At 57.6% G+C, this 12,694-nt stretch overlaps 1 protein-coding gene across 1 annotated transcript in view; it reads left to right on the top strand.

The window, feature by feature from the left end:
- Positions 1-12,694, top strand: part of LOC141977786 (unconventional myosin-Vb-like) — a 51,255-nt gene that overhangs the window by 26,741 nt on the left and 11,820 nt on the right. The window contains exons 19-28 of the mRNA XM_074939464.1: positions 738-977; positions 3,906-4,121; positions 4,966-5,059; positions 6,413-6,561; positions 7,292-7,408; positions 8,294-8,536; positions 8,651-8,763; positions 9,241-9,412; positions 9,799-9,892; positions 11,038-11,187. Of these exons, the coding sequence (XP_074795565.1) occupies positions 738-977; positions 3,906-4,121; positions 4,966-5,059; positions 6,413-6,561; positions 7,292-7,408; positions 8,294-8,536; positions 8,651-8,763; positions 9,241-9,412; positions 9,799-9,892; positions 11,038-11,187 (1,588 nt within the window). The remainder of the gene's footprint in view (positions 1-737; positions 978-3,905; positions 4,122-4,965; positions 5,060-6,412; positions 6,562-7,291; positions 7,409-8,293; positions 8,537-8,650; positions 8,764-9,240; positions 9,413-9,798; positions 9,893-11,037; positions 11,188-12,694) is intronic.

Below are 12,694 nucleotides of genomic sequence, written 5' to 3'. Positions count from 1 at the left end.
TTTCCGATGGGTGCTCCAGCTCCGGAGCTCCCACAGTTAGTCAGTGCCTGTGCCTGGCCTATCTCCTGAGCATCCTCGGAGGCCAATCTAGGCTGCAAAGTGAAGGGCAGAAACCCCACAGAACCAAATTAGAGCTGGGGGGGCAAAGGCGGGGGATTTTGATGCCTGGCTCAGTTCTCGTCCTGGAGTTCGGGCTTCGATCTGCTCCCAGGGCCACTCGGTGGGTTGGGGGGGGCATGGTTCTGGGACTGCCTTGGAGTAGTAATACCAAATATCTGGTTTCCATCATGAGCACCCCCACTATAAAAATTATTCCAGCACCCAGAGGGGAGAGGGCAGCAGGGTGTGAACTTTCTTGGAGTCTCACTTCCATGCTCCAGGGTGATCAAAACAGCCAGTCTCTAGCAACCCGTCTGCCCCAGGCTCAGGTGCAGGTTAGAATAGTTGCAACAATGTCCTCTCGTCTGCTCCGAAGCCTCTTCAGGGGCCACCGTGTGTCATGTGCGTAAACCCTGTGGTCGCTAAGCAGGGCTCCTAGTCTCTCAGGCATCCTTGGCGCCCAAGGGAGGGGGTGCAGCGTTGTCCCTAACTAGTGTGTTCTTGGATCCCTTGTGAAATGTTGGCCACAGTTTGTGCGAGGACGTAGCTGCTGGCGCCTGGTGCTCTGGCCGAGTTACCGCCCTAAAGCAATGGGTGTTGCCCTAAAGCTTGGATGCTCGTGTCTGCTCTCTCCCCAGATGGTGGCAAGCCAGAAAGCTGTTGTGATCCAGAGCGTGGTGAGGGGCTGGCTGGCTCGCACCAAGTACGTTCGGGTGCGCGGGACTGTGGTGTATCTGCAGTGCTGCTTCCGGCGCATGCGGGCTCGCAGGGAGCTGAGACGGCTCCGGCTCGAGGCCAGGTCGGTGGAGCATTACAAACAGCTCAACAAAGGCATGGAGATCAAAGTGATGCAGCTGCAGTGCAAAGTGGATGAGCAGGTGGGTGGATCGGCTCCTCCTGCTGCCCCAGAGCTACAGGGGGATTCCTGGGCCTCCACTATTGGGATGACCCTTGAAGCCAAGGTGCTGACTGCTCGCGGGCATGTTTGTGAGAGTCCTGGTGACCTGCATTCTGCCTTGCGAAGTTCCCCTAGCAGTCTACATTGGATAGTCTCGTCCTACTCAGTGTTCCTGTGAGTTGTTAAGCAGTAGCAATGCTCCACTCCAGAGATGGCAGCATTTCATTCCCTTAATGATACTGTAAAATCTCAGATCCATCTCTGAATGTTGCTGGAGCACACACTCTGTGCCGGGAAAAGGTGCCTGGAGGGAAAAGCCACGCTACCCTTCTCCTGGGAAGCACTGTCCATTAGTGCAGCCAGAATTTGGTTCTCACGGTATCTGACTTCCGGCTCGTCCCCGGAGACTTGGATTGGGCTCTCTTGGCAGAGCAGGATCCTGGACCTCTTGGCTCAGGACAGATTTCTAGTTCTGAACCCACCTAATTTCCTATGGCTCAGCCCTCGGGCAGCGAGCGCAAAGCGAAGGCGTGGGGAGTGAGGCTGTGCAGATGGAGTAGCTGGCTTTCTGGGGCCGGAGGAAGGCTGCGAGTGGCAGCGGCTTTCCCTGCTCTGGTCTCCTCTTGGGTATTTCATGGGGTGCCTCAGGGACTGAGTGGCTCTAGGGGGCACCACGTGCTCAAGCCCCTGTGCGGAATTGGGAGGCAGCCTTCAAACCTCTCTTCTCTCCACCCCTCTCCCGTGCAACCCAGCAGATGCCACTTGTGTAACTTCCTCGCAGTGCCTATTGTCTGCCCCCGCCCAGCAGTGTGCCAGCTCGTGCCCGGCACACCGTGTTCTGTCGCTGGATATTTACCAGCGGGCGCAGTTGGCGCTGCCATCTGTCTGCCTCTCGTCTCGCTATTTGCTCTCTGCTGGGGAGGGGCTTCCGCGAAAGCTTCTCTTTAAAGCGAGCTTGCGTCCCTGACGGTCTCTGGCCTACGCGGGTAAACCCCATCTCGCTGGTCTGGGGTGGGTGGGGCGGCCTGGAAAGCTGGTGTAGGGGCGAAGGGGACTTAGGAAAAGCCAGCGTGCTCTTGGGCCAAATACATCCGGGCTGGGGCAGGGCAGTGGCCTGGGAACTCGGACGAAGGCTGGCCCCAGGGGAGTTCACAGTTCTGCTGAGATGTGGTGCATCCTAGAATGGGATTTTGCCCCCCGGGGAAGGAGGAGGTGCAGGAGGGCGGCTACTCCTAATGGCACTGGCTGATCCAGGGTAGCTTAGCCAGCTTTGGGGCTCGGCACCTCGACTGCGCGACCATCCTGAAGACTCTGCCAGATGGGGAACTCTGACATGCAGTGGGCTCTCCAGGGATAGAGCCAGTGCCCAGCCCGTGTGTAATGAGGCTGGTTCTGGCAGGACCCAACTGAGTGCGCCAATTCAGGGCAAATTGCTTAAAGCAGAGCAGTTACAGCCCAAGGCTGGGGTTTTTCCACCTCTAAGGCAAACCAAACCAGCCAGACAAAGCAGACTTTGGTCTCACCCCACTGGCTGACCACAAGTCACACAAGCAATTCCCTTAGACACTCCAGTTTCTCAGTATCTCCACCAGTGCCACTCGTTATGGGGACGAATGGTTATGAAAAGGTTCTCTAGATCCCAAAGGATCAAGCCCCAGACCCAGGTCAATAGACAAATCAGATCTTACCCACAAATCACGCTGTTGCCAGTCCTTTAGAATCTAAATATTTATTCATAAAAGGAAAGAAATAGAGATGAGAGCTAGAATTGGTTCAGCGGAATCAATGACACACAGGAATGGCAAAGTTCTTGGTTCAGGCTTGCAGCAGTGACGGAATAAACAGCAGGTTCAAATCCAGTCTCTGGAGAACATCCCCAGCTGGGAAGGGGCAAAGCTTCAGTGTAGCAAAGTTCAATCCTGCTTCATACCTCTGGAGGAAGACAAGATGGAGGAGCTTCAGCAGCTCTTTACAGTCTCTTGCCATGTGGTCTTTCTTTGTCCCAAAGACAAGCTGTCCAGCACCTAGCCTGGAAACACCTCAGAGTTCTGTCCATGGGCAGGTCCCTGCACACCTGGCTGAGTCCCCAGGCGTGTCTGCCTTCTCTCAATGGGTCATTGTACAGCTGATGGTCCTCTAGTGGGCCATCCAGCAGGCTAGGCAGAGCTGACACCAACTTGTCTGGAGTGTTCCCCAGAAGCAGCGTTTGAAATACAGACAGTACAGAGCCAATATTCATAACTTTAACTATAAAAATGATACACACACACAGGCAGCATAATCATAACCAGCAAACCATCACCTTGTCTTAGACACCTTATTTGACCCCCTTTATACAAGATTTGGTGCCACTACAGGACTTTGGTTGCAACAATGATCTATACAGTCCCAGCTTATGTCAATAACGTCACACCATGTACAGGGAGTCAGCTGGGCAGGCAGGGAGTGGTACGGGGAGCAGACCGCTGTCAGTCTGTGCAGAGCCTGGTGGCCCAATGCCAAGGAGCAGGCAGGCCAGGCCCAAGGCAAGGGGAGGCCCAAGTACCAGCCCTGGCATACAGGCCAGTCTTTCCTGTAAAGCAGGAAACTGGGAGTCTGGACTCCTGGGTTCTGTTCTCAGCCCTGAAGTGGTGGGCCTTGGGAAAGTCATTCCTCCTCCTGTACCTCAGTTTCCACAGCAGTTTCCTGGGGCTGACCCTGCTGGGCAATGTGGATAGCACCTCACTTCCAGGGAGCTGTTCAGCTTTGCAGGGGATGATCGGGCAGTCTGGTGGGATGAGGCTGAGGCAGCTTCTCTGGATTTCCCCCTCCCAGTTCCCTGCTGTTTTAATGCTCAGATAGGAATCGCCCAGTTCCTCCCCTGGGACCTCACAGGCCTGAAACAGCTCTCGACTGCTGCCCCCCACAGGCCAGGGAGAACCGGAGCCTCTCGGAGCAGCTGTCGGCACTGAGAGCCTCCCACAGCGAGCAGGTGGAGCGGCTGCACAGCGAGCTGCGGGGGCTGCGGGAGGACAAGGCACAGGAGACGCGTATCCGGGAGCTGCAGGAGCAGCTGCAGCGCATGGAGTCGGAGAAGAGCAACTTGGAAGGCAGGCTGGGCCAGGAGATGGAGGAGCTGAAACAGGTGCAGGGCGGCAGGGGGACCCTTGGCTAGCTGGCAGCCAGCAGTAACACTGGGGCCGGGCTGGGGGGGAGGGTTAAACACCCGTTCCTTAGACCTGGTCCCAAAGAGCAACAGTCCCCACCCCAGTGGTTAATGGGTGTGACTCAAATGCAGCACTGAGTATATGGGGCAGCTCCAATCGCTGGCAGCAGTAGTAGGCTGGTTCTCCTCTCTGGATCAGCCATGAGAGGGGGAGGTGATGCAAGCATGCTCCTTGCTAGTGTGTTGCAAAGGATCTGGTGACTAAACGAGCTTGTCTGTGCATAGACTTGGCAGGAGTCGATTTTTATCGGTAAATGTCGACCACCATAAATATCATCTCTGTACGCACAAACCGTTAAATACGTCCATCGATATTGGAAACTTAGACAGAAATGCTGCTTGACATTAACTGTCTGAAAGCAAACCCGGATTATTTTGTATATTTGACGTAAGAAGTTGACTATCAGGTTTAAGTTGTAAAGCTTTAACTCTTGGCGTCTCCACCTTGTCTGATCCCCTCCCTGTCACCTAAATTCCTACAACTGAAAATAGAATAAAAAATTTAAGCAAACACTTAAATCCTTGATGCTGCCCACCAAAAGTAAAACTGTCAATAAATCTCCCATGCAGGGGCCTGACTACTCTCCAGGCCCCCTGGCTGGCTGGCAGGGTAGAGGAAGGATGAGCCCTGCAGTCTGTGATGGCCCCGTGTGAAAGAGCCTGCCTGGCCTCTGACTCCCAGAGCAGGTCCTCTCGCCCCATAGCTCTGGACTGCTGTCAAGGTCTGCCCCCACCGCTCATCTCTCTCTCTCTCACCCGCCAGCGCCTGACTGAGCTCGAAGCCATGAAATCCAATCTGAAGGAAGAGAAGGATGCTCTAAACCAGCGGATCATGGAGCAGTCGCAGGAGCTGGAAGGTAAACCCTGCACTGCCCCTCCAGTCCCCAGCCCCTTTCCTGCTGTGCTGGGTGCAATCAGCTGGGGGCTGAATTCTGTGGAAGCCCAGTGAGTGACTCAGCTGTGCTCACCCGGGCAGCCCTGCTCTGTCGGCAGGGTGATGCTGGCAACTTGTGACTGCTAGCTGGGTGCAGGCAAGCAGGTCAGACTGCTCTGTATCTGTACTGCCTCAAATGTTGGGGGGGGGGGGCCCCTGCTGCTCCTGATCTGAGCTCCCCAGCCTGGAGCATGTGCCTGCAAGTCACTAGCTGCAGCATTGCTCCAATCCCCTGAGGAAGGTGGAGCCCCACAGCTAGGCACGAGTGTCTCACCGGGAGGGTGACGAGTCCCTGGAACAAGCTACCAAGAGAAGTGGGGGAGTCTCCTTCACTTGATACCTTCAGACCCAAGATCCGCCACCTCCCTGGGGTGGGGCAGAAGCCTCTTTTGGTTATTGGGCTCAGCGCAGAGGTAGCTGGGTGAAATCGGAAATGTAGCAGCCTGGGCTGTGCGGGAGGTCAGACCAGCGGATCAAATGGTCCCTTCTGGCTTTAACTCACAAATCTGTGAATCCAAACTTCCCCGCTTTATGGAATGCGCAGCTCGGAGGCCAGACCCTGCGTCGGCTAGTCCCTCCCTGCGCCGTCAGCTCTTGTGTTCACGTAAATCCATTGCGGGAGGTGTCCGTTTCATAGTGTGGGGCCGTGAGACCCTGTGGTCTGATTCCTATATATCACAGGCTGCTGCATGTCCCACAGATCTCCTCTGTGCTCCAGGCTGGTGGTGGGTGCCCTTGCCAGGACAGCTTCCCTCCTGGTCCGAGCCCCAGCCTCTGTTCTGTACAAAGCGGAGCACCTTGTTGGTGCTTTCCGAATACCAACGAACTGGGCTGCAAAGGCAGCTCCTGGCCAAGCTGAGACTGGCGCCCAAGACAAGGTGGGCTGGTTATTGAAACGGCTCCTGCCAGTCACTGCCCCAGCTCTGTGCCCAGCCTTATCCCGGGGGATCAAATACTGCCCTGGCGCCCAGCCAGTGGAGAGGTCTGTAGCGTGGCCTGAGCCTGCCCTGGAGGCTGCATTCATGGGGTCGCTGGCCATGCTGCTAGGTGCACGGCTCTCTCCTGCTAGGACTGCAAGCCGGTTTTCCAGGGGCAGCGCAGCATTGGCGCTTGGCTGCCTAAGCCTGAAGGGGAACCAGCCCCTGTCGACATTCCTCCCCAGGCTCCTTCCCAGGGTGGTCGCTGGGCGGGGAGCAGAGCCTGTCACGCTCCCCGTCCCAGGTCCAGGCCTGCAGGCAATCGTTACCGTCTCTGCTCTCCTCCCCGCCCCCTGCAGACCAGCTGCGCCGGCGTGTGGCGGCAGAGAGCCAGGAGCTGTTGTGCCAGCTGGAGGGGGAGAGGGCTCGCTACCAGACCCTGGTGAAAGAGTGCGCCCGCCTGGAGCAGTGCTGCGAGAACCTGCAGGACGAGGTGGCCTTCCACAAGGTGAGCAGCGCGGGTGGGGCTGATACCCTGGCCCCAGGACACCCCAGATATCCCAGGGAGCCAGGCGAGGAGTCACAGGCCTCAGCTAAATGGAGGAAAGCGCTTGCTGAAGGATTCTCGCACTGAGGCCAGATGGGCAGCACTGGGTGTAGGTGGGCAAGGAGCCTGGCAGCGGGTGCCTTGCTGGTCTAAGTGCTGTGTCCTTTCTCAGTCCCAGGGCTGGGGCATGGCTCTGCAAAGCGCCCTGGTGGTGGCCCCAGGGTCACTCTGTGTTCAGAGCCTTGCCTGCCGCTGAGAACAGATCCCCACCATCTGCGCGAAGCTGGCTGGGGCTTTCGAGACAGCGAGGAGCCCAAATCCCAGTGACTCCACATGGTGTCTGGGTGCCAGACTCCTTCAGCTCTCTGGGAAAGTCCCAGCCCTAAGCTAATGTTACAGCTGCACCATCCACTTCTGCCCCGCTCCACTGGAGATCGGGGGGACATCTCTCCAGTTCCCATGGCGGGACTCCCAGTGGATGTGCTGCCTGCCTGGAGGACAGAGGCACCCACCCCGTATCTGTCACCGCTGGGCTAGGGTGCAGTAGCATGTGCCCACTCAAAGCTATTCATGTGTGGTCTGAGCTGTCTCCCCATGCTGACCCTGCTGCCCATTCCCTAGCCCCGCATGTAACACGGACTGGCGCTTGAGCCGCTGTCTAATGCACCCTTATCTCACCTTCCCACTCCAGCGAACCCCCAGCCTCCGAAGGTCCCCTTCATCTGACAGCATCCTGGACTCCGAATGCAGCTACCCATCGTCTCTGTCGACGGCGCCGTCCCGGGACGATGCTGACCCGCAGAGCGAGGTGACGCTTTCACATCAACAAACTGGCTTTGCTCCTGCCCTGACTCTGGTGGGAAGCCGAGCGTCTGGGCTCTGGAACGAGCCGTGCTCTGCCCTGGAAGTCCTTCCTTCAGAACTGGCCAGCTGCTGGGGACCAGATGTTCCCTCTCTAGTCCTTGCCCCCTCGCATCCTGTCTGATCCCTGCTCCAGATCAGCCCAGCTTGGCTGCAAACTGGGCAGCCCGAGAGTCCGGTGCCTCACTCGCCCTTCAGTAAGAAGAGCGTCCCCGAGCATGCCCTCCAGCCCTTTGCCCCGCGGCGCTGGCAGCACCCAGCTGCCAGTCCCGTTGGCATCGAACTGGGGCTGGGAATAGTAGCAAGGCCCTTCTGACTGGGTGGGCTGCGCTGGTGATCTCATTGGTTCAGCCCAGTAAGTGCGTGCAAAGACATGGCTGTTGACTGGCACCTGTCACACAGGGCTCTGTGCGCTTCCTGTGTCAGAAACTCCCCTCTTGTGTGAGATCTCGTCAGCTGGGGAAGGTGCCCGAGCTCGTAGCTTGGTGGCAGAGCCAGGAATAAACCCTGGTGTCCACTCCCCCTGTGCTGCCTCCCAGTAGATGTGACCAGCATTCCTGTGTGCAACTGGGCTAACCAGGCCGACCTGTCCTGCCATCCCACGGTTGCTACCAGGTGGTCAGATGCCAGGCTTGCCCTTTCCGCTCACTCCTGGAGGGTGCCAGATGGGCTGTGGGTTGGGGCATTCGTGGTGAGTTAGTGCAGAGCTTGGGATCAGGTGCAGCCAGATGGCCCAGTCTGAGTGGGGTTTGGTGTCTGCGTACAGTCCCTGGTGTGTTGGACGCTGAACGCATCTCCTCACCTCCTTCTCCCCACACCTTCCTCCCCACAGTCCCCAGACCAGGAGAGGGGCCGCTGGAGGCAGAGAAACGAGAGGAGGAGGACCAGATCTGATAGCCCTCCCTCCTCGCTGAACGACGACGATGGCCAGGACCCCTACGAGAAGGCTTATCTCCTCCTCCTGGGTCAGCTCAATGTGGTCACCGAGGACCTGGCCAGGACCCGCGAGGAGCTGCGCAGGGCCAAGGCTCAGCTGGCTCATGAGAGGAAGCCATTTGAGATCTTCAAGCGCCGGGTGAGACTCCCACCCATGATGTCCCTCGCTGCAGCAATTTTGGGAGTGGTGGGGGGGAGGGGGGGAGCCTGCTGCCTGAACGGCCAGGTTCAGTCTCCTCCTTCTCCCCAGCAGAACATTGCAGAGATCCTGGGGTTGAACAAGAGCCCAGAGAAGATGTCCGAGGAAGACTCAATGATGGAGGAAGACTTGAAATATGCATATGATGCCGTCCGGGTTTCCAATAAGTGAGTCTGTTTACAGGCCTGCTTCCCCTGCTCAGTGGTCTCGGCCACGTCTGGGTTTTCCATAACACTGCAGTGGAAGGCTTAAAAACCAACCCTGGGGGCACGCCCTCCAGTGGCGGATGGCCCTGGGGGAGCAGCAGCCTGTCTGAGGTTGCAGGGACTCCCTTGTGGTGGAGAGGCGAGATGGGTTTGGGTGGCCAGAACCAGGTCAGAGCGCTGATGGTGAGAGGTGCAAGATTCAGAGCACTCTGTGGAGACTTCAAGAAATTCCAGAGTCAAGTCTTCTGGGTTCTATTCCGATCTCTGCCCTTGACTTGAGGAAGCCCCATCAACCCCGCCTCAGTTTCCCTAGCTGTAAAATGGGGGAAAACTTGCCTGTCTCACCCACAGAGGGACAAAGAGATTTGTGAGGCCTCACCAACCTCCTGCCTGGTGAGCCAGTCGCTGGCACCTCCGAGTTATTGCCCTTCCTTGCAGGCTACTCGAGGGCCAGCTGCAGGAGCAGCAGCTGCAGCATGAGCAGGAGCTGGAAGGTCTCCGCCTGGACATCTGCTCCCTGAAGCAGCAGAGCCTGATCCAGGACCTGCAACTGCATCAGGAGGAAGATGGGCTCCAGCACCAGATAGTCCAGCTGAAGAGAGAGAACCTGGTAAAGGGGGAGGGGGTTGGGGGGAGCATTGCATAGCTGAGCATGCACTTAAATGCTCGCTGAGCGGCCAGGCTGGGGCTTGTGCTGCCAGAGAAGGCTGATTGCTGCTCAGCGTGCTGGGTAAACGCCCCGGTGGAGCGCACCCCCTGCCTCCCCATGCTGGCTCTTCGAGGGCACATTGCATGCTGGGACTCGGGCTCCACGGAGGAGCCCATTAGATGGCAGTAGCTGGGGCAGCATTCTGGCCTGCTGCTTTCCATCTGCTGCAAGGCCTGCCCGAAGAGGTCTTGCTGCTGGCTGGGAGGGTGTATTGGAAAGTGAGGCCCCCCCCCGAGCACCCGGTGATACCGGCGGTGCAGTCTGTCCTTTCCCCTTGTGCCCTCCAGGATCTGGCTGGGCAGCTGGAGAGGCAGGAGAAGAACATGCTCAAGCTTCGGAAGCAGCTGAAAACCTCCATGAAGCAAATCCAGGATCTCACAGGCAGGTGCCCCCTGTGACTGGACCGGCTGGGGGGTGAATGTCCTTTGTGGCCGGCCTAAAGGGGGGTTCTGCTCCTGACGGCCTCCCCCAGCCTGGACACAGCAGCTTCAAGCAGAAACGCTGCTCTGCTTCAGCACCGCAGGAGCAGGGAGGGCTGGTGGGATGGGCCTGAGCTCTGCCCCAGGCCTGGTAATGGCCCTGCCAAGCCCTGGGGCCCCTGGACCCCAGTCCCTTCTCAATTAACCTGCCTCCAATGAGGCCCACTATGCCAGCGAAGGCAGCAGGGCAGAGGCGACCATCTGCGCACCATGAGCTCCGCTCACGCCAGCGTTTCTGCTTTTCCTTCGACGCCCCAGGGCAGGTAAGGGGGCGTCACTACCTGTCTGCATGAGAGCTGCTTTGCAGCCAGGAAGCGGAAATGAGCCTCTCGCTAACAGATGACCTACCAAAGTGGCTTTTCTTAGCCGCTGTTCTGGGCTCGCCTTGTGTCTCGTGTTGTCGCCTAATGGTAAAGCTCCCACACGGCCCTTCTGTAAACCTCCATGCTTTAGGATGGGCTGTGCTCCCCGAAAGCCCCCCGCTGAGCACAGCAGACCCCCAGCATAGCTGCCAACCCGAGAGCAGGGCTAGCAATGCCTGGTGAATTGCAGGGTCTGACTGCTGTGATGCAGTGTCCCCTTTGCTATTGGGGGGTTCAGAGCAGCAAGCACCCCCTCTTAGATCTACCCCCAGAGCAGGGAGCAGTTTGATGGAGAGGGAGCAGGGGAAGGGAGGTGCCCACTGGGTTTGTAGGCAGCTGATTAAAGCTGGTGGGTGCCATGGGATACTGGACATTCGCAGATTAACCCTTCACTTGCTCGCCTCTTAATTCGCCAACAGCAGCTGTACAGGGCTGCCTGGCAGCATCCATCTGGTTTGCTCTCAACCCAGTGTCGACCATTTCCGTCCCTCCGGCTGGCCTGAGCAACCTCTAGTTCTGAATATCCCTCTGCCTGGGGCCCAGCTTTCCTGGCAGGAGTTCCCCAGGCAGGGTACGGGCAGAGGTGGGACCCCCCAGTCCCTGCCCCACTTGGGAGTCAGGTTACATGGTCCCAGATCCAAGCAGATGCTCTGACTCTAATGTTCTTGCTCCTTCCCCTGCGCAGCAAGCAGAGAGGCTAAGTGGCTGGAGCAGAAGGTGAAGGTGGAAGAGATGGAAAGGCCCCTTGATGTCCCACATCCAGCTGGGGCATTCGAGGGCATGCTGGGGTGCAAAGCAGAGGATGAAGGGCGCCTCATCAGGACCATCATCACAGGTGGGGGACAAGCCCCACGGGTTGGGCTAAGGGTCTGTCTACACAGCAGTGCAAGTCCTGGCTCAAGCCAAACCCCCTTGTGTCCACACAGATTAGGTTCACCATGGGCTCGAAGCTCAGGGCCCAAGACCCTGCAGAGCTGGAGGGGTCAGGACTCTCCTATCCCTAGTGACTTGCCTGTAACAGACAGACTCCCTCGGGGCCTGTCTCGGCATATGCTGCTCAGCATCCAACATCAGTCACGTCACGCGCAGCCGTGTGGTGCCAGTCTCGCCCCTGGAACACGCGTGCAGAACGGCTCATGGGAAGGCGCTCACGGAGCAGCAGGCTGGGACTGATGTGAGGAAAGAGGAAGTGTGGATTGCTTGGGGGGATGACAGCCGGGGAGGGAGGTGCCCGAAGAGAATCCTCACTAGGAGAGCTAGAAAATTGGCTCTGGAGCTGGGAAAATGGTGAGGTGCAAAATGGGGGGCAAACGTCCCCTTTCTGAGCCCCTCCGGGGGAAGGATCCCTGGGCAGGTGCTTTGGGCATTGGGCTTCCCAGGCTGCTCCCGAGCTTCCACATTGCGTGTGGCTGTCTAACCACCAGACATCTCACGAGGAGCAGCTGGGAATGGGATGTTCCCGATGGCCCAGAACTTCGCTAAGCTTCTCTGCACCTCCACGGCAGCTCCCCTTTCCAACCAAACGCTCCTTGACCCGTTCATCCCGGCCTCTCGGGATGCTTTTTGCCCCCAGAAAAGCAGTCAGTTCTGGGGCAGAGCACATCAGTGCTACACAGGGAGTGAAGAACACAGTGTCCCTTTGAAACCTGCAGGGTAACGCAGTTACACTGGCGGAACACCTGGGGGTCCGGCTGGGACCGTGGGTGCGAATGTGCCGGTTCAGATCGAGCCGTGGGCTGTACAATGGCAGTGTGTGAGCGGCGCTTGGCTTGCTGTCCTGTCGGGAAGGCAGATGAGGCTGAGTTGCCCCCTTTAATGAGGGCAGGGACCCTACATGGGAGCAGGCAGAGAAGGGGTGACTGAGTCGAATGGACAGCTCTGACTTTGAAAAGGGATGGGGGTTTTCTGCCTGCTAATTGGGTTCAGTTTATTTGGGGTGGATGGGGAAGTCTCCAGCCCTGCCCTGGTTAGTGCTGGGCCAGGCCAGGGGTGGCTCTGTGCTTATGAGCAATGACTGAGCTCTTATGAGAAGGTAACAGGTTTGGGTTTTTTTTGTTTTTTGTCTTTTTAGACAAAGGAAATGCAGTGGATCTAATTTACCTAGATTTCAGTAAGGCGTTTGATATGGTGCCACATGGGGAATTAGCTAAATTGGAAAAGATGGGGATCAATATGAAAATTGAAAGGTGGATAAGGAACTGGTTAAAGGGGAGACTACAACGGGTCATGCTGAAAGGTGAACTGTCAGGCTGGAAGGAGGTTACTAGTGGAGTTCCTCAAGGATCGGTTTTGGGACCAATCTTATTTAATCTTTTTATTACTGACCTTGGCACAAAAAGTGG

The sequence above is a fragment of the Natator depressus genome, chromosome 25, assembly GCF_965152275.1.
Source record: "Natator depressus isolate rNatDep1 chromosome 25, rNatDep2.hap1, whole genome shotgun sequence".
NCBI lineage: Eukaryota > Metazoa > Chordata > Testudines > Cheloniidae > Natator > Natator depressus.
This window is presented reverse-complemented; position numbering and strand designations above follow the sequence as displayed.